Source organism: Conger conger, chromosome 8 (genome assembly GCF_963514075.1).
Source record: "Conger conger chromosome 8, fConCon1.1, whole genome shotgun sequence".
NCBI classification, from domain to species: Eukaryota; Metazoa; Chordata; class Actinopteri; order Anguilliformes; family Congridae; genus Conger; species Conger conger.
The window spans coordinates 46,192,892-46,217,768 of NC_083767.1; the positions used below are offsets into that span (position 1 = coordinate 46,192,892).

Genomic DNA, 24,877 nt, shown 5'->3' on the forward strand with positions numbered 1-24,877 from the left:
TCAGGCAAAATTTGCCCTGATTGGCAGACTGGGTGGTTTTGATGGAGGGCAGTTTGTGAACTCCTAACTCCATTTCCCAGGGGCTGATGTCGGGACCCTCTGACCACCCCCACCTCCCACCAAACTTTATCAGGTTAGATGCTCATTTCATTCAAGTCTCCGCTGTTCACCAAGGTCTTCCACTGTTCCCTTACCTGTCCCAGGCACTTTCTGCACTCACCTTGTCAGTCACCTCAAAGTTAATCAAGTCCAACCACATCCACTTTGGCCTGAGGGCTTTTCCAGACACAAAAAAAAGGGAATTGCTGTCAAACAGCCACATTTCATATAAAAGCCGATGGAGAGATGAACAGTTCTCGTACAGAGGGGACCGTGCCCCTCCCGCGATACTTTCTAGTTGTTTATATCCACATAACAAAATGGATATAGGGCTTTCCTGTTGGGATTGAAAGGTTGTTTGCAATTGAAATGTCTCGCCCCATTCCGCAGGCCAAATGGATTTTGGTTTCATTGCTGGGAACATTTCAGCTCCATCACCGTTCCTATTTCTACTTCTATTCCATCAGGATTTTGTGTTCAGCAAAGAGTCAGAACAGTATTTTCAGATGGAAGGAATTTGATGTGGGAATCACTCAGATTTAGTATAGTATCTCTGTGTGTGTGTGTGTATACATTTCTCTCAGAATCTGTCAGATTTTACAGCCAGACCGACTATGGCAGCCATTTCCTGTCATTCTGCGGTTTCTCATAACTTTGTTGGGCTGACAAGCGCAGCTCATCCGGCGAGCCACGGAGCACAGATGTTGGACACGCAAACAGGAGTCTCTGCGTGTGGGAGGCAGCTAGGGCCAGCGACGCAGCAAGACAGGGCCCTCCGGGGCCGTTTTGGGCCGAGGCTCCTTGTCCGTCCGACTCTTTAATGGCGGCCAGCAGGGCTGGAAATGACCGAACCCGGGAGCCTCGCTGCGCTCTGTCACTCAGCCCTCCAGCTCTGTGTAATAACCGCTTCCTCCCTTAACGACCCGGCTCACCCCTGCGGCTCGAACCCGCATCCAGGGCCCCGGTCTGGGACGGGAGAGCAAAGATCGAGAGGGTCAAAAATCAACAAGCGCTAATGTTACGTTTCAAATGTCCTTTATTATTCACTACCAAATATTCATACCCACAATCATAAACCAGAGGTTACACTTTCACTGTCTTGAAACCTGCAAGATCAAGAATTTCTTGCTTTTCTGGTTTTTTTTAATTGTGTCACATTATGAATACTAATTGTTTTACATTTTCATTCATCGTTGATTAAAATGACTCTCTCCAATGGTGATTGATGTTCCTGTCACTGCTGACTGAGGCAGCACAGTGGTATCGGTCTGCTAGCATACACAGCTGCTGCGACTAGATTTTGAACAAGAAAAAAGAAACTTTTCAGGTGACTCAACTATTGCATTTACGCAGCAACGTACAGTACTGTCAGTAAGCTCCAATCCCATGAGCCCACAAATGAGACCCTCATAACATACAACTGGTCCTCTGGGCGTTTGACGGGATAAAGTCAGCAGACGCTCATGTTATCACAGTGCAGATTAGTGCTACAGCTCCCTCTAGCCTTCAGAGTGTGAGTTAAAACAAAACGGAGAAAACCCCCCCCCCACCATATCCTGAATATTTCAAACGAGCTTCTAATGGGCCTGGACAGAAATCAAATATCCAACTGTGACGCCATGGTTCAAGAGTTTAGGTCGGCCATGCGAAGAGCGGTTGTCAGGATGGCTGATGTATAGCCGCAATTTTGCCGAGCAACAGGATCTTGGCCGTGGAGAGGAGCAGCTGTCGGATGGCCGCCTGGTGTACCATTCAGAACAACCGCACAAGCAGGCGAGGTTCCCGACGAACCAGACCACCCCTGCCCCTTCTAAACGGAGGCGTCGCAATCCCCCGGCCTGTTTTACACCGTGTCCTTGCGCCCCCGTGCCCCCTCTTTCGCTCGGAGGGCTAGTTTCTGCCTCTCTCTCGCTACACAGGCGGTGGCTGATGCAATTCCCTCCCCATACCTTTCACTGCACGGCGCTTCGAGATCCGAGCCGCTGTATAAATGTAATCAGTTTTATTACTGCTCGCCCATCCTCTCAGCCTCTCTGTGTGACACTTGTCCATCTAGTGACCTTGTGGTGGTGCGACATCCGGAGGCTCGGTCTGGATTCGCTTTCGCACTGCAAGCCTGCACATTTTCACAAAAGCAAATGGATGAGATATCTAAAAAGCCTCTTCTGAAAATGGCAAATCATAAAAGTGTATCGGAGTGCTTTAACACATTAAGTACGTGTTGGCTCACATACAACCTCTGCGCTGTACTAGTGATCTGATTTGGGCGAATTCCCACCTGCTTAAAAACCAAAAATACTTTGTCACAAACTGTAGTCTCTAAAAACAATGCAGGCCAAAGAATGCCAAAGAATAGGATTTAGTTATTTGATAAACAATACTCCTTAAAGCCTAAAATGAGTGAGGAAAACTAATTTTCTGAGAAACTGAATTAGTCACACAAATTAACCTACAATTACCACATTGTTCAGTTACTGTAACTGTTACTGTTAAAGACTTCATAGACAATGTAGAGGTGAGTCCAAAATACAACATGAAAGCAAACTAAAATATTCAGTGTGAATATGTACACCTAAAAGCCTACTCAATATTCACACACAGACTACTCATGCACTCAAAGCCAGCTAAATGCTCATGAACTATTCAGTGCTGGTACACATAGATCATTCTAGACTCATACCCACAGTTAACTCAGCAGTCATACAAACAGCCTACTCAAGGCTCTAACTCAAACCCACATCGACACTTGTACAGAAGCCATACTCAATATTCAGGGCTACCTGGCCCAGGTGCTGGAAGGTCACAGTCCAGCAGGTTTTCCAGATCCCTTTAAATCAGTTAAAACCTCACAGCCAAGAAGACCCCTTCAATAACTTACAGATCTTTAGCCCGATGGCAGGGCTAAGGATACAGACCAACCTGACCCGATCAGAGCACATTACAGCATATATTTGGATTTGATAATGCTGGATATCAATTACAAATAATGAGGTGTCTTGTATTAACTGAGAAATGAAATTGGTTATGAGGCAGCACATTTGCAGAATATCCATAGAAGCACAAGAATGATAAGACATGATTATGCCTTGCTGTATGGAATTTCAGCATCCAAAGCTAGTATCCACATACTCAAATGGTTACATCATTTTAACACATTTGTGAGAAAACAAACTCTGAATACACATTATCCCTCTGGATAGTAGTCACATAAAACATTTTGTTTGAATTTGAGATGTTTTCTTTTAAAACTGATGATGTGAAAAACAAATGTTGGTTTATGCACAAAACTTTAATGTTGCATCTGTACACTGCTACCACTGGCAAAGCCCCTCTTCAAAAGAACTCAAGTGTTGGAAAGGCAATAATACTCCATCACTTAGGTTTAGGAGAGTGGAACAGCTACAGTTCTCTCTACAGCACTTCAGCTCACTTCATCTCCACAGTGAAATGCTACAATATTTTCGACCGTTAACAGCAAAAACATAATTAACATCTATCACAAATTTATTTCTAAACACATTTCTGCTGTAGCAGCAGTAAGCTACATCCTTAAAAGAGCAATAGGTATTCTCTCCACAAAAAAAAGTAAAAGAAAAAAAAAAAAAAATCAGGTGAATTCATGAATTTACATGATTTTAATGAGTTTGTTTAGCCAGTGTCTAGACACTGGTTAAACACACTGACAGAAAAGGTCCAGACCGAGGCCTGCTCTACCGGAGCTCTACTGTACGCCTCTGGGGTGGAAGGAGATTTAACATAACAGTTTAAAAGTGCTAAGGTGCGTCGCACTGCTAGTGCCGCACCGCATCAACATTACCTGGGGCTGCTCCTGAGAAGGAAACACCTCTGTCCAGTTAAAAACGCGATCTCTTCTGCCATATACAGCATGAAGATTCATCATCTAAAATACATTACGACTGGTTCAAGTATGAAGCAGGTAGACAGCATGCAATAATCACTGTACATTTTGGTCAATGCATATGTCCTTGGTCTCCTTTCCATTTCCTAATACAGGGCACTACGCTAACATCTTCCCAGGATGTTTCCCCCCCCCAAGATTTAGAGGTTTAGGAACTTTAGCGGCACATTAATGCCTCCCAATTAGTAGAGTATAGTGCTCCTAAACTATTTTTCAACAGACTTCCCGCAAGTATGTAATTGTGCCTAAAATGGGAGCACTGTACAGCCCTGTACAGTCAGAGGACTTAGGAGTTTAAAAAGCCAATTTGTTATATGTTTGAGTATCATGAAAGACTGTAGTTACAGTATATTCTCATTCTCAGGACCACCCCATGGTATACTTTACAGAATGAACCCCCCACTCCCTCCCTACCCTTGACATCACCCTAAAACCAGTGCTGACTTCCCTTAGCCATGGCAAGACTACAGGAAGATACAGACATCACAAAAGTATTGTCTGTACAAAGGATAATACCAGATAAGATTTTAAGACAAGCAGTGCAACACTAAAACATTAACTTCATAATTCTTGATTACCCTCCCTGGGCGTTTTTTAAATAACCTTTCAAACTGGTGCTACAGTTGAATTACATTGACATCTAGCAGACTCACTATTAAGATCATATCTAATTTTTCAGAGCAGGAAAAATAAATGTACGTATCAACACTGCACTGCTAGAGCTACAAACTGCTACAATGCCAGTTAGAAAACTGGCTCCGCTGTTAACTGCTAGCTGGGTGTTGGGTTTTGTCAAAGCATTAACAATACACAGGCATGGCATGTTTCCACACAGTGGTGACAGTTTAAAATATGTTATGTGTCAGGTACACTGCATTGAGAGATGTAAAACCCACTAAAAACCTACGTACAATGAATGGAGATGGAATGTATGCAAGGCCAATTAAATAAGTTGTGCATTCAACATGGTATTATAAGATAACAGCATGCAGAATTATTGCTTTTCTGGTAGTTTTGGACCATTTCCCCCGAGCACATCATTGGCTCTGAATAATTTGCAGCAAGTTTGTAGTATGAATAATTCACATTTTCTATAGTGCGGGGCAAGGCAGCGGTGCTTAAATAAATGTTTTTAAATAAACCGATAAATGCTTGTTTTCTGAATCAGAAAGGCTTACATAATACAAACACAACCAAGATTACATTAAATTACTTGATATTGTAACAGTCAAGCAAATAAAGTGGCCAGTCTAGCAGGGGGAAAGGGAATACTACGACAGAATACAGAGTGGCTTTGCCGAAGATACTTATGTCCAGTAACCCTGACCTGACTCTGTCTCAGTCACTGTACTTCAGACCAGGGGACCTGCAACTCGGTGTGAGGGGGTTAATGAAAGAGGCAACAGCTAAATGTGCTCGGCCAACAGTTTTCAGAGCTTCCTCTGCAGAACGACCTGATGCCTCTAAACCCAAACAACCAATCACAGCCACTGAAACAACGGGGGAATATGGGTAATGCAGGAGTGTCATGTGTGGAGGAATGTAACATCATGAAAGCCGTGCAGCTACCACTAGTGTGACCTCTATGGTATGTCTGAGCCCTGCACACCAGTGTGACCTCTATGGTATCTCTGAGCCCTGCACAGCAGTGTGACCTCTATGGTATCCCTGAGCCCTGTGCAGTCCAGCAGGGCTCTGCTTCGGATGTCTCCTTGGAAGACTATACTACGGAGGGGGCGCAGAAGTCCTCGAACAGGGGCTGGTCCTCGATCCCTCTTGCAAAAAGGCGAATGAGCTGGCAATGCACCCTGGGAAAACAAAAGGGGGTTCCATTTCAGTTTAGTGTTCTGGAATTCATATTGTGAAACAATACTGCATGCCTCACAATGCAACATAATGATGTTCTAACTGTAATCAGTTTGTTATCTGTTCTACATCTTTCACTCACTTACTGTGATTACATAGCTTAACTATGAATGCTGCTGTGCCATTTTTCAATGAAGTGGTCTCTGGACGCAAATTGATATTTAAAATTAATACTGTAACAAAAATGCAACTACACTCAGATGTTACTACCATTTTAATATACTCCCAGCACACTTAATCTGAATATGGAATCAGTCATGGTCTATGAATAATACGTAGAAAGATCGCGGCATGAATAATTCACGTTTTCGATAACGTGCGGCAAGAGAACATGGTCTCCTCCCCACGTGCTCTTCCCCACGTGCACTCCTCTTCTGCGCTCCCTCCACGTGCTTTCCACACACTGTAACCGGAGAACAGGGTTGTACAGTGTCACCGACGGCAGCTACCAGCCTGCGGGTGGATGGCACGTCATTGAGAGAAGAGAATCCAGTGGTAACCGGAGAAAGCCTGGCAGGCTGATATCCACCCTTTTGCTGGCAGACTCATGTCTGCCCTCCTCTTGGCAGGCTAATATCCAGCCTACTCCTGGGCAGGTTAGTGGTAATGCTATCCCACTACAGTGGAGACCTGATAAAGTGCATAGCCAGGCTGAGACCTGCAGTGTCATTGCTACAGTGACCTTCAGTACAGAGAGTAGTCATAGTGAGTGCCTTTCCTCACACCTACGACTATCTTTATTATTTAAGACCATCCAACTGTAGCTAAATTCCCACCACCCCTGTTATCATCAGAAAAACTGGGTGTTCACTTATGGCAGGGGTGTCCAATTTTATCCGGCGTGGGTGCAGGTCTGTGTGTTAGCCCCTTCCTGTGACACCCAATTCAACTAATTACCTAACTCATGGTCTTCAAACGAGAACCTGATAAGTAGAATCGAGTGTTGCAGCGCTGGGCTGAAACAAAACGAGCACCCCCATCGGCCCGTTTCAGATAAGATTGGATACGCCTGATTTCTGCCGCATTCAATTTCACAGATTCATCATGGATTTAATAAAAATGTAAGAAAGCAGATCATCTTGTGCAAGTCTGAAGTTGAAGCCACTCTTCCTGGTAAAAGCATGTGCATTATGTAGTGAACCATAGGCAGCACAGCCTTAACGTGTTGAAGACACTGCCGACGGTGTGGTAACTGTGGCAGAAGGCTCAGGGGATTCTCTGAGATACCCCTGAACCCTCCTCACCCCCCCCATCACGCGTGCTGCCCGTTTCGGTCCTCTTGACCACCAGGTCCTCATCGGTTATCTGCACAACCAGGTTCATTCACTGACTCGTTCAAGAACAATTACCGGAGAGGAAAAATGCGATGAGTGAATGGATTTCAATTTAATTAAAAGGGAGTGCGCTTTTAACGGAGGGAAGGCTATTAAATTAAGGACATTACACAGTCATGCATCATTGGCAGAGTACAATTCGCTGATTGGTTACAACGGTGCATTAAACGAGTGATGAATTCGGGAGCGAGCAGTCATGCTACTAGGAGAGATTTCTTCTCTGATTCTGGGCTAAATCTCTGTTGTTACCACGGCCTCGCCTCCAGGTAAGACCTCGTGGTGCGGGGAATGGGGGGGAAGTCACAGCGTACCGTGTGGTGAAGACTACCAGCCAATCAGCCAAGCTCTGTGGGTGAAAGGTCAAGGGTCATTGCAGCAGCGATGGATCTGGATTTGTGCACGGGGCAAATTGCTGGCCGTGGCAAGAGGTTGTGTGCATCTGTGACCACCTGCCACCACCCAACCCTCGCACACCAACTCGTCATCTGAATGAGGCCACTCCTATGTTGCCCTGCTGGGGTGCTGCATGTTAAATCTAATGGAGACAAATATGCAGCCCACTTGGCAATGTTACATCCTGTTCCAAATGGGGAGTGTCCCATTTCAGAATGGTGTTTCCCCTTTATTGGACTAGAACGTATTGCTTGGGAGCATATTGTCCCATCTGGGAACGAGTAGTATATTGTGAGCTTTCCTGAGTACACTTTTAAATGGCTGTATCAGACTCACACTCATAATTTCTTGCTATGCTTTATATTGGATCTGTTGCATTAAGGGATTTAGGCTTTATGTGAGTATGATGGCTTTGTTGGCTCAGTGGTGGTCATATACTCTGAGCTGTGTTGTGCCTGCCTATTTTGTTTTGCGCTTGTAGAATGCTCTGTCATTCATCCAACGCAAGGACAAGAGCCAAATAAAAACAGCAGCCAAAATATGGCAGTGTTCCATTATCTTGACTGCATTTGTTGAAAATAACTGTCACAGTCTGGACGCTATCCATTCTGCGAGGGCAATACAAGCGCAACACCCTGGGTTGGGATCAATGATAATGGGTAATGGACTGGAGTTATACGCCGCCTTTATCATCTGAAAATGGCAGCGCAGTGAAGGGGGAGCTCTACTTAACTGGCAGCATTGTGTAACACCTACACGGGTGTACAGTCATCAACACCTGCTTCCACTCCAGTCCTGAGGCCAAGGCTGAATGATGCTAACCGCCAACGCGCTATTAATCCACACGCACCGTGTGTTTATCCTCCATCGCGTGCTGCTGCTCTCAAGCCAAGTGGAGATTGATGTGTTCTTCACATGAGATGTTTGTTTAATTATTCATTAACTTTGAACTCATATTTCCGATTGTGCGCCGTTCACGTTATCGTTAAGGCGAGATTAAAACATTCCTAGCAAATGGTGTTTATTTAATTGGTCGTTCATTAACTTTTTTTGGAAAAAACCTGACCCCTGAAAAGTGCTCAACTACATTTAACTAAAGTGTCACCGGTCAGAGTAGTGTACAACCTTCCGGAATTCATTTGAACTTTGAGTATGAATTAAACTGGATCTCTTGGATCACATTAGCTGCTGAAGATTACTTTTCACTTTTGTGTTTGCGCGCGGGACATTTCTGGCATTGCTTTCCGGTAATAAGGCTAATGTAAGAATCTAAAGCAGCCTTATCTGCAGCTGTGCCCCAGTGAGGCCGTCTCACCTGGAACAATTACAGGACCCGGCGCCGCGGAACACTTCACAAATCAGCCCCGCTGTCCCAGGTGCGCTCCCCTCCGACGGCGGAAATGAACAATGTCGTCGTGATTAGAAAACAAATCGTGGCTTAAAGCACCGGAGACCGCTAAAAGCGCTGGAAATTAGGGGGATTAGACCGTGTACAAGTCTCAATGCGCCGGCACGCTCGCTCGAGGCCCGCTGTGGCAGAATGCACCGTCACCGCACTAATGCATTCTAAGTGCCTCTCTGTCTCAGATCATCCATTAGAGCCTGTACACAAACGTGATTGACAACACACACACACACACACACCTGTACACCCACACACACACACACACACACACACAAATACAAACACAAAGGTAGGCCTGCACACACAGACACACACATACCTGTACAAACAAACACAAACAACCAAACAAACACACACACACACACACACAAACAAACAAGCAAGCACACCCACCCAAACACTCCCACAGACTGTCACTCCCAGACTCCAGATGAAAGCAACACATTGGCTGAGAGGTTGCCAGCAGTTGGCAGGATTGTGGCAGCAACGCTCATTAACAGCGCCCGAAAGCTGGGCTGAAACTCAGTGGCTCACTCACACGTGCACACAGGTGAGTAAAAGGCTAAGCGCTTTAGCGCAGGCGTACCCCACTTCGATGGCGGCGTGGGGGAGGATCTCCCCGTCGCAGTTCCAGCTGCTGTTGACGGGGGTGCAGCCGCAGGCGGGGTGGTCTCTGCAGATCTGGCGGAAGAGCCTCTTCCCCCCCTCCGCCACGCCGCCCGCTCCGCGCTCTCTCAGGTCCAGCTCCAGGTCGCTCTCGCACTGCTTGGGCGTGAAGCGGAACTTGCGCACTCGATGCACCTCCACGAAGGCCAGGTCGAACTGCGGGGGAGGAGAAGGTCGAGTTTAGGATGATGAGTATCGCAAAGGTGGCCCCAGCACACGCAACATAACCCCACAATTTATTCACAATCTCTTTATAAACCAGCTTCTCAGTATTCATGCAAGTCGTTGAAGGTCTTTTCTTAAAGAGTTGTGGCAACGTTTATACGATTTATTTACTGGCCTGGTAGACCTACAGTGCGGGCGGCTGCAGTCATTATTGCCCGCTGATAGCCTGCCTCATTTCCCCTCTCGTTCTCAGCCGTTTGGAAACGACATTCTCCGCGAGAGGCCCTGAGGAAACAATGACCCGGCGCTTTTAGCGGGACACAGATATTGATGAGAATTGCACGGGCAGCACGCGGGACCTGAGCTGAACCCAGATTAGGCAAGGCCAAATGGCGGCCGCAGCATAATTCCTTCTCCTCCGCTCTCTTTCCCCCTACCGCCCACTCTTTACAATTCCCTTTCCCTCTATCGCGGTCAACACACCGTCCCAGAACCTTCCACACTGACCTCACACTGTCCTCCACACTGCAGTGCCCGGAACCTTCCGCACTGGCCTCAGAACAGTCAGGAATAGCAAGTCCAACTTTCCCTGTACTCCAGACATTAATCCTTAACGTCTCATTTACAGTTTAGAGGGAACTATCGACTCTCCGGTAAGGACCACGCTCAGGGATGCAATGAAGCTTGAGAATGTGTGGGCCATTTTCCTCTGTCTGTCTGCCTGTTAGTCCGTCAGGCAGCCAGCCAGCCAGTCAATCAGTACTACTCTACATCCTGCCATTAACATTCAGGTCTTCACACTGTGCTACACAATGGACATCTTGCCCAGCGGGACTCCAGAAGTATAACAACCCCTGTAAAAGGCAATCAAGCTGACCTCCTGGAAAACGGTGGGACGCACAGAAGAGTGGTGAATGAAGACACTGAACAGAAATAGAGAGGGAAACTGGGTCAACGATTTTAAGAGCGATGGTACAGTACAGCTCACGTCCCGTAATATATAGAGTTCAGATGGAACGCTGATCCTTTGCTTAGGGGAATGGCACATCTGGACACTTCTGCAGGAGACACTGAAGTCTGCGGAGCCCAGTTATCTTTACAAGACATTGAGAAGCCATTAAGAACATTTGCCGCCTGTTTAATGGCCGACACGTATGAGATTATATCACACCTGGATACACAGGAGGGAGAGCGGACGTTCAGTGCCAGGAAGACCGTGACACACCAAGGCGGGACTCCAGAGGGGACGGCTAATGAAGCCTGATGAGCCAATGTAAAAGGGTAATTGGAGCCAATGGGAAATCAAGGGACTCGTCTGCCAAGATTTTACATGTACAATCCCAAAGATTCATCTGAAGCCTTACTGAAAACGGAAAGCCTTTCTGAGTAAAATGAATATTCATGGCACCGATGATGCAGTTCCTGGGGATGGAGGGCTACCAGGGTAATCTCTTTTCTGGGAGATAAACAGGGCACAACACAATGGTGTAATCAACTGTAGTCATGCATTCACTAAAATTAAGTGATTAGTTTGTGAAAGAAGGAAACATTTGAATGGATGACAAGAAAGAAGAGTTCGGCACTGGTGCTTAGCTGGCAATAGTTAGTGTTTACCTAATTGCTTTTGTCCCTGCATCCTATTAAAACCAGATGATAAACAGGCTGTGTCAACGGGTGTCACTGTCCTCACATTTTTGTGGCTAACTGTACTCATATCTCTGCTGATTTAGCACAGGGAGTCTATGCATTCAGAGTGACCATACTAGGACTTCTTTGATGGTACACACACTCTTTGATAGTGGAGACTGTATGATTGACCGTACCTGGTCCTCTTTGATAGTGGAGACCATATGATTGACCGTACCTGGTCCTGTTTGATAGTGGAGACCGTATGATTGACCGTACCTGGTCCTGTTTGATAGTGGAGACTGTATGAGTGACCATACGTGGTCCGGTTTGATAGTGGAGACTGTATGAGTGACCATACGTGGTCCGGTTTGATAGTGGAGACCGTATGATTGACCGTACCTGGTCGTCCTTGTTGGTGTGGCGCAGGAGGTGCCGTAGGAAGCTGACTCTGGAGCACTTGCGGATGAGGATGAGGTCGGAGGTGCCGTCGGCCAGGTGAGCGGCGGGGGACAGGCCCTTTGGGCTCCGGGGGCAGGCACAGCTCATGCACGCAGCATTTATGGCCAGGAACTTCCCACGGACCACCCGCCAATCACCCTCCATCTCTGCAGCACCCAATCAGACGGGAAACCATCAACTCAACTCAACACTCAACTCCACTCATACTGTTACTCAACACTCAGCTCCTCTCATACTGTTACTCAACACTCACCTCCTCTCATACCGTTACTCAACACACAACACGCCCATGAGGAAGATATACAATGCAACCTCTTACAGCACATTTCAGCATAAGCAAGAATTTCCACAGCAAAGTAAACTACTCAAACTTCCAAGACCTTCAAGAGATTAATACAGCATTTTATATCAACAAAGACTGATGTTAACACCAGCTCCTGAGAACAAAGATTGAAATAGTGTCTGAAGACTTTACAAAAATCTCACCCCTACCACAACATCTATTTTTTTGAAAGGTTTCAGTCATAATATGCACTTATTTTCACATTTAGTAATCATAAAATCTTCTCAAAGTCTCAAGAGAGCAAGAGCACAATAATGGAGTTAAAAGCAGCGAACTGGGGAACAGAATGTGCCAGCTATGTTTAGCATTTTCTCCTTAATGGAACACTACTTTAAAATGACATTTCAAAGGAACGAAAACAGAATCTGGACCCACTGCCTGCACCACCGCTCTGCCTTTCAAGTGTCACCGTTGCATTCTGGGAATCTCATTTGCAGGCAGCCTGCATTCGTCCCACGCCGCCATGGTTTTTTGTAGTGGCGGCGATATTTCCACTCCAAAAGGAGCGGTAATGATGTGGCTGCTCACTCAGACGGAGAGACTGCAGTGGGGTTTGGCAGGGGACGCTATCGCTCTGATTAAGAGGGTAGCCCCTCACTCCCACATCCCCGCACGGCCCCATGGGAGCCCCTTCCCCCCCCCCCCCCCCCGCCCCCCGACCGGCACCGAGGAAACGCTCCGGAGATCAACATGCAAAAACTGCCAATTAGGGAGCGGGAGCGCGGTGTGTTGTTTTCCAGTAAACACAGCTTATCTGTCGCTCCGCATAAGCAAACACAAATCATGTTTACCGCGCGCGGGCCACACTTTCCCAGAAGTCCCTGCCGGGCGCGCGCCGAACGCTGAGCGACAGAGATAATGTGTGGCGGGTGATGAAAGTACGCTCTCCCCCGGCGCTGATCTACCCGGCTCGCTCTCGCCATTTGGCTCGGTGCTGTGATAGATGGGAAGGCCAGACTCCGGGACGGATCTGCAGGGGAGGACTGCAGTCTTGCTTGGAAGACGTGCGGCTTTGCTGGGAGACGCAGTAACAGGGATACCCACAGGCCGGCTGGATGCTAACGCTATTGTTTTTCCCCTTTGATTCACACACTGGAGATGCCGTGATCTATCTCTCTCTCTTTCTCACTCTCGCACTCTCTATCTCACACACACGCACACGCACACACACACACACACACACACACACAGATGGACACTCACTCACACACACTCACACTCACACACACACACACACACACACACACACACAGACGGACACACACACAGACACACACCCACACTCACGCACAGTCACACACACACAGACACACACACACACACACACAGAAGAGGAATGGGTGCGTGCCAGCTCCTCACCGCTGCAGGACAGCTCCTCCTCCATCTTGTAGAGCAGTGGGTCCTCTGAGAGGAGCTTGCCGTTATGCTGGCAGATGTAGCACCTGCAGGGGACCCAGGAGAGACGGGCTGTCACTGAACACGGCACACATGCAGTATGTGGGTCTTCCTGAGGACCACATAGGACTGAGTGCATTTCCTAGGTGCAATGACCATACTATTTTAACCAGAACAAAGGTCAGCCTTTATTTTTTGAGGTGCCACAATCATGTGACCTGAAAGTTCAAAATCCCAAGTGCAAAAATACCACTGTAACCTTCAGCAAGATGCGTACTGTAAACCAAACGGCTTCAATTCTGCCTGCATTAATGGATAACATTAAAAAAACATGTAAGCAAGGCCATTTGTACTTCAACTAAATCATTTAATATAACACAGCAATATACAGTATGTGAACAGTGTAACTGCAGGTAAAGCTAATTGACTCATGGCTTATTTACCCAGCTCTGCACTTGCTCTTGTCCCTAGGAGTCCCCAAGATGTCTGTAGCTGGTAGAAACGATACGGTTCCTTCATAGTAATGATGTGTCAGAAACGTCTTCAAACCTGCAGTGTGAAAACATCATGAGACTCGTGACTGCAGAGATCCCACATCAGATGGAGGCACGTGACCATAATAGACTGTGTGGCGTCTCCTTCATTAATGCAAGTCACTCACCTGAGAAGTCGTACCTGGCCGGGCCCATCCAGCGTTTCCGCTCGCTGTCGGCGAGCACGTCCCCGTAGAAACCGTACCCCAGCAGGGAGACCGAGTACCTGAGGAACGTGTTGTTGTGGTGGACCGAGCAGACGTCCAGAGGCTGGGAGTCCCCTGTGGAGGACAGCCCCAGAACCACACCCTGTGAGTGAGGAGCTGTGAGCAGCCTTACCCCCCCCCCTCTTCAATCCAAAATGGAGCCTATTCTTTCAGTTAGCCCAGTAAGTAAGTAGGGCAGGGCTTCTCTACGGGCTAGCGGTGTGGCACTAGAGTTAATGACATTGGCTTTCTACCAGGGGGATATAGGCTACAGTCCCCAGTGGGGCGACAGCTGCACCTGTGATCTTGACTACTAAATGGATGTGTGGCTTAGTGGTTAACAGACTGCGATGGTGACCAGAACTTTGCAAGCTCTATTCCCAGTGGGGTAAACAGTGCTGTACCCTTCAGCAAAATAAGCTGACTTGCTTCAGTGAAATATCCATCTAGATAAAAGTGTAAATGAAGCTATACATCTTATCCTGCAAAGGACTTCTAAGATTTATAAGCCAAGCTAAATAATATATATATGTATGTACTGTATGTATGCATGTACGTACGCATGTATTATTGTTTTTGTTATTATTACTACTACTACCAGTTCTACTAACTACTAATAGCAATAATGATTATAAATATTAAATTAACACTGTTCTAGTCTTTCTAGATGTCTGCCAATCTAATATAGTAGCAGGAGAAAGATTGAAAGGATGGTTGGCAGGAAATATCCTTCTCCCTGACCCACTTGTTCATAGACAGCACGGCAGGGAGACCCTGAACACAGATAACACGCATATATCTGTCTATCGCAGACCTTGTTCACGGAGAGATATCTACTCACCCACGATGATGTGTAAGGCCGAGGTCACGGGGTCATTCGCGCCCACCGTCGCATAGCAGATGCAGTCGGTTGAACCTGGATCAAAAAGAGATTCAGCGCTGGTGCTTGGGCGGCACACTGAGTCTAACATGAAAGTGACACACGGTTCAGAAAGTGGTTTACTCTCAAGGTTAAAGAGAGCCATTAATATCTGCTAATGGCTCAGGCACAGCGCCTCAAAGTGCTACGACAGAAAATAAAAGAACCCGCTAAAAATCAAAAGCGTCAGCGAGGATTACGGAAAGCACTTTATACTGCGAACATGAGTCATCAAAGGCTAACAACACTGACGTGAGTCTTACAAATGTACCTACTGCACCTCCTAAAAGCCAATCTGCCATTCTGCTCAAAATGGAGGGAGGAGGGGGAAAGTATCTAAACAGCACTCAGCGTACAGATCAGCACGTTTATCACCGGAGCCTGATATTCGCTCGATCAGCAAGAGATTAGCGTGTACAGGGAGCGGTGTCAATCCCGTCGATTAGACTTATGATAAAATAAATACATAAATAAGGAATAACGCTAAATTACACCGAGGACTCCTTGTACTGTTTGAATAATAAACAGGCATATAATTAGCCATATAATTACAGCGGGTGGGGGAGTTATGGAGTTCAGAGTTGAGTTTGGCTAAGGTAAACAATGCGCCGGCTACGCTGCTGCCAGTTAAAGCTTTATTGAGCTCACAGGAGACTACAGTGCAATGACCACTTGGCACCCTTTCCTCTTCTTTACAATGATCACTCTGTGATCACATCGCAGTATACTAGTAATATACTTTTATTTGCCCAAGATAAAGGCAGCTTTCTATCTGATCCAAACACGCATAGTTCACATTTAATTTTCCATCATTTTGACAGGTAGAAATAAAGTAAGTGAAATTACCCACGTAGTTTTTTTAAATCAATGTTATGGGATTTATTGATTTTGTTACATTGCTAATAAATGAAAAAAAGAAACGACAGAATGTTTGCTGTCGATCATGTCTTTTGGCATCAAATAATCGTGTGATTTCAAACAAAAGGGCAGGAAAGTAGCTAATGTGGGTCTTTCAGTAAAATTAGAAGGGTAATCACTATGTGTGCATGTACACAGTATCCTGAATAATGGTACTTATCCTGGTCAAATTCCAAAGAAGTTTTGCATAATTCAAAACCGCCGCTGATATTCCTGTATATAGTATATGCTAATCAGAGTATTCCGTGTGAACCTTAGCGGATATGCATGATTTACCCCCTGTAATGTGTATTATTTGGGAAAAATGTCTGCTTCTGCTCCACCTTGCAAAAAAGCATATTTCCATGATAATTCTCATCAATACCCAGAACAATTTTCTCAGCAATATTTTTAAAAGCATCACATTTTGCGTTCGCTCATCCAGATACTGAATTATGTTCATGTGCTTAGGGACACAAATTTGCTTGCAGAAGTTTGGAGATGTGAGATATTTGGCTGCAAACTTGATGGTAAGCTAGGGAGTGAATTAAGAAAGATTCCTTTTGCAAATGTAGGCTTATTTCCAGGTAGGAGGTATATTTCAAATAGTATGATTACCCAACTCAATATTCAGTTTTCACTTCAGTCAAGATATCTGAATATTCATGTTGAATAAGTGTTCGTCGGTGAACTTCATCGGCATAATCAGTTACTAAGAAATAAATATTATGGGATGTTGAGGTTCCATAAGTACAGAATGCAGATAAAGATGATGCTCTGGTATGGATATTTCTACAGGGGTTAGGAAGATAAAAACATCCATCAACGCTTTAGAGGTTTACGGAGTGACATGGCCTGAACCACACAGGCCCAGGCCCCAAGGTGGGCAGCCCGTTCATGGCCAGTGTAAAAATACAGTTTAAAGACAAACACCTGTCACTCGCTGAATATTTCATGCGGAGGGAGACGTTATTCTTCACTCAGGATTATGCATTTACGTTAATCATTCTGGACAGCCCAAGGCCCTGGGGAGGCTCCTGCTAACAGAAGACATAATGGAAGCGTTTTATACGTACAGCAGATTATCCACAGCACTTAGGCCCGAGACAAAGCCATGGGGGAAGACCTGTGCTAGACTGACAAAGGGGTCTGGCATTAAAACTTGTCTGTTTGGTCTTAGCAGAGTATGAGCTTTCACAGTGTACAGCCTTTGTCATAAACCGGGATGTGGTTTTATGTTTGGGTCATGTTTGAGAGTGGGAAAGGAGAGGACCGGAACACACACGCACAGGCACACACAGACACACACACATGCACACGCACACACAGACACACAAGAAAGGGAATAAAGACTCAGAGATACTGCATACTACTCCAGCAGCATTCAGAATATTGGACAAGTGGGCACAACCACTCCCTCTTCCTGAAAACGAAAACCCAGCAAAGCAAAAGCGAGTGTTTGGTAATATCCCTGAGGGTCCGGAGCAGAGCGGTGGCAGGGGTGCTGACCCTAGAACCGCTTTAATGCCCAGCTTTGATTCTCAGGTGGAAGACCGCTATTTATCCATGGCAACTGAATAATACTATAGCAAAACACAATACAAATATGATTTATAGCAATCACAACAAAGATTACAGCTTTACATGATTTACAATGGGAAAGAATAAAGTAACACTGATGTGTGGGTACTCAAGATCTAGAGAACAATGAAAGCAAAATAACTCCGGGAAAAACCACAAGGAATTAGCAGCAGGACTTAAAAAGCAAGTTTTCAATTCAAACTTAAAGCGGAAGCCTGAGGGAGCACAGCTAATTGGATGAGTCAGTTCATTCCATAATCAAAGGCTGCAGAAACTCAAGGTGGGAAAATACATAAGTGAATTTTGTGTTGTTATTATTATTATTGCCAGCGTGGTCTAGTGATGGGAATAAATCAGACGTTATCCAGAGAGCGATGGGCGAAGTTTCGTAATTTACACCCACTTTCATCAATTTAAAAGGCTGGCATGGACCCTGTAATAGACTTTTGAAAGATGGACCTATGCCTTTCCCCCCCAAATACATTACCGCTGTGGTGCCGAGCGGTTGCTATGCAACTCTCCGCTGTCCCTTAGCAACATGATATTCATTCAAAATTCTGAAGGTGACTCACACAGCTGTTGTCGCACTGCCGCCTCACCCAGCGTACAGCGGCGCCGCGGCCCCTGAATGAGCAATCACTTCAGAGCCCCCACCGCACGCGACCACACGCCTGCTCGTGCGTGAAGTCAGACGCAATAACACGCACACACCGGCCGCGCACAGCGCTAACTCGGACACGGGATAGGATGGTTTTTAGTAGCATTCACGTCAAGTCACGCTATCCTCCGGCGCAAGCGGTCACGTCCACAACAAACTTCAAATACTGAGCAAACAAATATGGGAACATAAGTTACACATCAGCATGACTGAATATCGACTGAAGCAAAATACTGCAGATCATAACCTAGAAACTATTAATCAGGTTCCTGGTCATGACTTTATATTCCTAATAAATACATCAACAGCACCAATTTATGGTGAACGATACTGGTAATATTACGATTTGTAACATAATAAGTTCCAGAACATTCCACTGTCTGCAGCACAGTCCAAGATTCAATATCCAGTAACTGTAATGTGACTTGTCCCTGGCTTTGAGCCACACACAGGCCTTTTCCCTTCTGGTCTCGGGAATTCAGTGGAATTCATTAAAACTGATAAGGGAAATTTGAAAAAAAAAAAAAAAAAAAAAAAAAAGGAAAAAATCTCTGCTGAAACTTTGCACTTAAAAAGTTTGAAACACTACGTGGCGTGGTGGGGCTGAATGTGGTGTTGTGGTCAGTGAAGCAGGAAGTGAAGCAAGACCCAGCTCTGTGAATAATAGCCAGGCTCCCAACGGATCCTGATATTGGCTCATACAGCCAGGAACCCAATACTGTAACACGTGCTCACTGCTCACACTGTTGCCAGGTAACCCTCTCTAAATGCCAAATGGATTGGCTTCAGCTGCGATACAAGAATGTTCCCAACAACTTAAATGTGTTGTTAATTCAGTATGGCAGGGTTCTTGCTCTCCAAAGCCCTAATTAATCCGAACCAGGGATTGGGGGAAACCATTTTATTGTACTATCATATTATTTACAACCACAGTACCCACATTGCATCTCAACGTTTTTTCGAAAAACAGGTGCTGGTTTTTGCTCCATCCAGTTTATAACTACACAAATGGATTAATTTTAATTAATCAGGTTTAATTTAAAGGCACTCAGTGATTCACCATTAAGAATATTCAGGCTCAGACCTTTAATCCATCAATAATTGTGTGAACCTCGGATGGAACAAAAACCAGAAACGTCACTGGCACTCCAGGACCAGGGTTGCCTGCCCTGGTTTCGGTTTTAAACTGAAAATGAGAAATGAGTGGAGTACCTGCTGGAATGATGCCGATCCGGATTGTGCAGGGCACGAGCTTCTCTTCTGCGCAGTCCTGGTCCACCCCGCAGTCCGCCTGCGTCCGCGAGACCAGCCCGTGAACGATCTCGCTGAACATGCCATCGCCCCCGACGCAGACCACCCTGCCGACAACAAAACAATACGTTCAGATTTACCCTTACATTAGCACAATGTAAACCTTACATTACACTGTGTTAGCACTAATGCCTATAGCACCCCACTCCCTCTCATTACACTGTGTTAGCGCTAACGCCTATAGCACCCCACTCCCTCTCATTACACTGTGTTAGCGCTAATGCCTATAGCACCCCACTCCCTCTCATTACACTGTGTTAGCGCTAACGCCTATAGCACCCCACTCCCTCTCATTACACTGTGTTAGCGCTAACGCCTATAGCACCCCACTCCCTCTCATTACACTGTGTTAGCGCTAACGCCCATAGCACCCCACTCCCTCTCATTACACTGTGTTAGCGCTAACGCCTATAGCACCCCACTCCCTCTCATTACACTGTGTTAACGCTAACGCCTATAGTACCCCACTCCCTCTCATTACACTGTGTTAGTGCTAACGCCTATAGCACTCCACTCCCTCTCATTACACTGTATTAGTGCTAACGCCTATAGCACCCCACTCCCTCTCCCATTACAACACACTGACTCCACTTGTGACTTCTGAAATAACATTGAAACTTTGTAGTAAATACAGCCCTTTAAAATCCCCTTGATTTGGGATTTTATATTGTGGCGATATAGTATTTGTTACTAACAAAAGCTATACTGTTATTAAAACAAGACAAAAAGGTATGCAAACCACAAAAAAATGCAGGCAATGGGAATAATCTGTTTAATCCCTTTAGCTTCAGGGGCATGATAAATAAGCTGTTATCTGACCCTCAGAGCTGATGAATACTGTGGGTCAGCTGCCAGGTCCGTTTAGCCGAACAGCGGTTAAGATCTTCCCCCTTGAGACGGACAGGGTGTGACTCTGCTCAACAGGAGCACATGAGTCACAGGGGCCCGTTTTAGACCGGTTCTGTTTAAGGTCACAGCTGATACCACAGTGCACCCCACAGCTCTCCCTTTCAAACACTTAGCTCAGAGGAAAGTGTCGCTTCAGGAAAAATAAGAAACAGAGCTTTGCCATGATAGCCCTGCAAGTGACAGTGGATGAGAACACGTCACGGCCAGGATTTGGCATTTTGGTATTTTTAGCATTTCTTCCTTATCATTTTCAGTGATGGCAGTTCCCAGCCAAGTGCTCTTTCCTGTCAGTTGCGGCTCCAGTCTCAAACTATCAGCATAGTCTTCTTGGCAGCTGTGGTCATTTTTGCTGAATAACACAGCAAATATGCACTGGGTGAGCACTTTAGTAGGTAGACCTGTACACCAGCTTGTTGATGCAAATATTTAATCAGCCAAACATGTGACAGCAACTAAATGCATAAAAGCAGCAAGAGAAGAGGAAGAAATGTGATCTAAGTGACTTTGACCGTGGAATGATTCTTGGTGTCAGACAGTGTGGTTTGACTATCTCAGAAACTACTGATTTCCTGGGATTTTCACGCACAACAATCTCTAGATTTTGCAGAGAATGGTATAATAAGTAATGGTATAATATACAGTAAAGAACAGCTACTTTTCTACCACATTTGTGCTCTAAAACAGGGGTCAACTCTTGGTGGCCACACAAAGAGAACAGGAACATGCTGACCATTCTAATATAAGGCATTTTACTGTCATGCATAGCAGTTTCACTTACCCATCATATTTCTTTAGGTCTGCATCCATCTTCAAGTGGTCCCTGGCATGATTCGCATATTCAGTAACTACAAAATCAATAGACAACCATTAATTTAAATAATGAACTAATTCCACCACAGACACACACAAACACAGACAGACATAAACCCCCACACACAATACAATATGAAACATAATCCATTTTTTCCTCCACCAATGAGGCTGTTGTGAAAGTGTGAAAGGGACTATGGCTCTGTGTAACTGAAGCTATGGTTTATTTTCGATCAAGGCAAATAGATTTTTACCAGTTGCTATGGTCATTTACTCAGACGTGACATTTAGAGGGCAGGACCCAGACAGAAAGAAGTCACAATAGCCTTTATATCGAAGATAAAAACAAACAAACAAAATCCCCAGAGGGCCTGGTTCATTTTCAACAGGCTGTGGCCCATTTACTGAAAGACGGGGCCCAATAAGGCTGTTTGGCTGGGGGTGCTGTGGGCCGTCTGTATCGACGGGGTCATTAGATCAGACATTACTTCTGCGTCCGCTGTGAGGACACGCGCCTTCTCGTTTGTGAAATACAAACACGACCGTAAAATTCACTCACGCTGTTGCAGAATAGTCCATCGGTCACGTGGCGGTTATATACGGTTGTGAGGTGCCAATATCTAGTATGGACCACAGCCTCCTTAAAGACTCCGATAAATAATTGATGCCTTTGGATTCCCATGTTTATCGACCATCAGAGCTTCCATTATAGTATTTTAGTGATGGATGGGGCAATAAATAAAATCATATTCCGAGCCATGTTCAGAACCTGGCTATTTGCCTGCAGAGATCAATTTGCCGGCCACAGAGGCTCGCTTTTTATTTAAATGTTAATGCTGGCTGCTGACAGCTACTCACCAATCACGTCGGTGGATATTGAGGCACGCGAAAAGAGTGGGGCCACTTTTTCCTCGTAGATCAGTTTCCCCTGTTGTTTCCCTCCATAGGGATTAATGTACACCAGCAAATGCTTTGGTCTGCTGGCTGCAAAACAACAAGAGTCGTGTTCATTAAAATGGAAGTCAGGTAATTTGCCTAGCCACAGCAACACGGCTGACAATAACACCATCATTTTCAGCAGCCGAAAAACTCTCCAGGAACGATGCGAGAAGTGCGCGGTGCATTACCCCCAACTCCAGAAACAAAAGTGAAGAGCCTCCTGTCATTACCCTACAGATCAATTTCATCTATTCTTTCAAGATGGGAGCCTGGGATTACACAAATAAACAATATAGAAGAATTCATTATGAAACCAAGTTATACACAAACTGATTTCTGAACAAAACAGTAGGGAACAGAACACAGAAGTATTGAATGCAAAGTTGAATGCAATTTTTCTGGGAGAGAAAAACATTTATAATAAAGTTTTCCTTCATGAAACATAAAGGCCTGGACTCAATCACCATCATAAAATAAACTCATGACATTGACTTGACTTTAAATGCTTTAAATGATTGTGGTCTTGTGGTGCTGACTGTAGCGTAGTGGTTAAGATAAATGACTGGGACACACAAGGTCACACAAGGTCAGTGGTTCTAATCCCGGAGTAGCCACAATAAGATCAGCACAGCCGTTGGGCCCTTGAGCAAGGCCCTTAACCCTGCATTGCTCCAGGGGAGGATTGTCTCCTGCTTAGTCTAATCAACTGTACGTTGCTCTGGATAAGAGCGTCTGCCAAATGCCAATAATGTAATGACTGTAGTGTTGATGGTGCGGTATTGATTGTGTGGTGTTGATGGTGCGGTGTTGATGGTGTAGTGTTGATTGTGTGGTGTTGATTGTGTGGTGTTGTGTGGTGTTGATTGTGTGGTGCTGAGTGTGTGGTGTTGATTGTGGGGTGTCGATTGTGTGGTGTTGATGGTGTGGTGTTGATGGTGTGGTGTTGATGGCGTTCATTGTGCGGTGTTGATTGTGCGGTGTTGATGGTGTGGTGTTGATGGTGTGGTATTGATTGTGCGGTGTTGATCATGCAGTATTGATTGTGTGGTGTTGATTGTGCCGTGTTGACTGTGTAGGGTGTTGATTGTGCGTGTTGACTGTGCAGGGCGTTGATTGTGTGGTGTTGACTGTGTAGGGCGTTGACTGTGTAGGGAGTTGATTATGTGGTGTTGATTGTGTAGGGTGTTGATTGTGCGGTGTTGATTGTGTGGTGTTGACTGTGTAGGGTGCTGATTGTGCGGTGTTGATTCTGTGGTGTTGACTGTGTAGGGTGTTGATTGTGTGGTGTTGACTGTAGGGTGTTGACCTTGTAGCGGTGGCCTGTAGTGTAGTGGTTAAGGTCACGCAAGGTCGGCGGTTCTAATCCCGGGGTAGCCACTATAAGATCTGCACAGCGGTTGAGCCCTTGAGCAAGGCCCTTAACCCTGCATTGCTCCAGGAGAGGATTGTCTCCTGCTTAGTCTAATCAACTGTACGTTGCTCTGGATAAGAGCGTCTGCCAAATGCCAATAATGTAATGTAATGTAATGTGTAGGGTGTTGATTGTGTGGTGTTGACTGTGTAGGGAGTTGACTGTGCAGTGTTGATTGTGCGGTGTTGTTTGTGCGGTGTTTGTTTGTGTGGTGTTGATTGTGCAGTGTTGATTGTGTGGTGTTGATTGTGTAGGGCAGGGGTGGCCAACCTGGTCCTGGTGAGCCACAGGGACTGCTGGTTTTTGTTGTTTCCCAGCACTAATCGATCCGTTAAAGCAGTCCATTGCACAGTTAACTCGGCTCACCTGGTTTCTTGGGGCTAAAGTGTTTTTTGTTGTTCAGGTGAAAACAAAAACCAGCAGCCCCTGCGGCTCCCCAGGACCAGTGTTGGCCACCTCTGGTGTAGGGTGTTGATTGTGTGGTGTTGATTGTGTAGGGTGTTGATTGTGTGGTTTTGATTGTGTGGTGTTGATTGTGTAGGGTGTTGATTGTGTGGTGTTGATTGTGTGGGGTGCTGCAGACGCCGATGTAAAGGTAACAGAGGGGACATACTCTGCAGTAGCAGCTGCTCCCTGATGCTCTGGGCCCACTGCTGACACAGCGTCCAATCAGAGCAGTGGAAGGTGACATCACTACACCGCCAGCGGTGCTGCCTGCCCCTCTCCACGTAGGACACTGAGAGAGGGAGGAGAGAGAGCAAAACAGAGGAGGATAACACATTAGAGAAAGGAAATACAAAGAGAGGAGCAAGATACAGAGAGAAAAAGCAAGGAGAGATAAGGATAGAGAGGCATACAGAAAGACAAAACAGAAACACAGCGAGCAAGAAATAAAGAGAGAGACAGAGAGTGAGAGAGACAGAAAAAGAGATAGAGACAGAGAGCGAGAGATGGGGGGGGGGGGTACAAAGACCAGTGGCTTACATAAAGGCAGAAGAACCGTGAGAAATAGCAGGGTGATTACGATCTT

General features: G+C 45.8%; 1 protein-coding gene across 2 annotated transcripts in view; it reads right to left on the reverse strand.

The window, feature by feature from the left end:
* Window positions 1-1,117: 1,117 nt before the first annotated feature.
* Window positions 1,118-24,877, reverse strand: part of LOC133135765 (ceramide kinase-like) — a 36,385-nt gene continuing 12,625 nt past the window's right edge. For both annotated transcript variants that reach the window (XM_061253030.1, XM_061253031.1), the window contains exons 3-13: window positions 24,461-24,583; window positions 22,356-22,481; window positions 21,466-21,532; window positions 19,680-19,825; window positions 15,254-15,328; window positions 14,335-14,487; window positions 14,117-14,222; window positions 13,638-13,720; window positions 11,876-12,081; window positions 9,603-9,838; window positions 1,118-5,826 (exon numbers count right to left, since the gene is read on the reverse strand). In XM_061253030.1, the coding sequence (XP_061109014.1) occupies window positions 5,739-5,826; window positions 9,603-9,838; window positions 11,876-12,081; window positions 13,638-13,720; window positions 14,117-14,222; window positions 14,335-14,487; window positions 15,254-15,328; window positions 19,680-19,825; window positions 21,466-21,532; window positions 22,356-22,481; window positions 24,461-24,583 (1,409 nt within the window). In that variant the 3' untranslated portion in view covers window positions 1,118-5,738. The remainder of the gene's footprint in view (window positions 5,827-9,602; window positions 9,839-11,875; window positions 12,082-13,637; window positions 13,721-14,116; window positions 14,223-14,334; window positions 14,488-15,253; window positions 15,329-19,679; window positions 19,826-21,465; window positions 21,533-22,355; window positions 22,482-24,460; window positions 24,584-24,877) is intronic.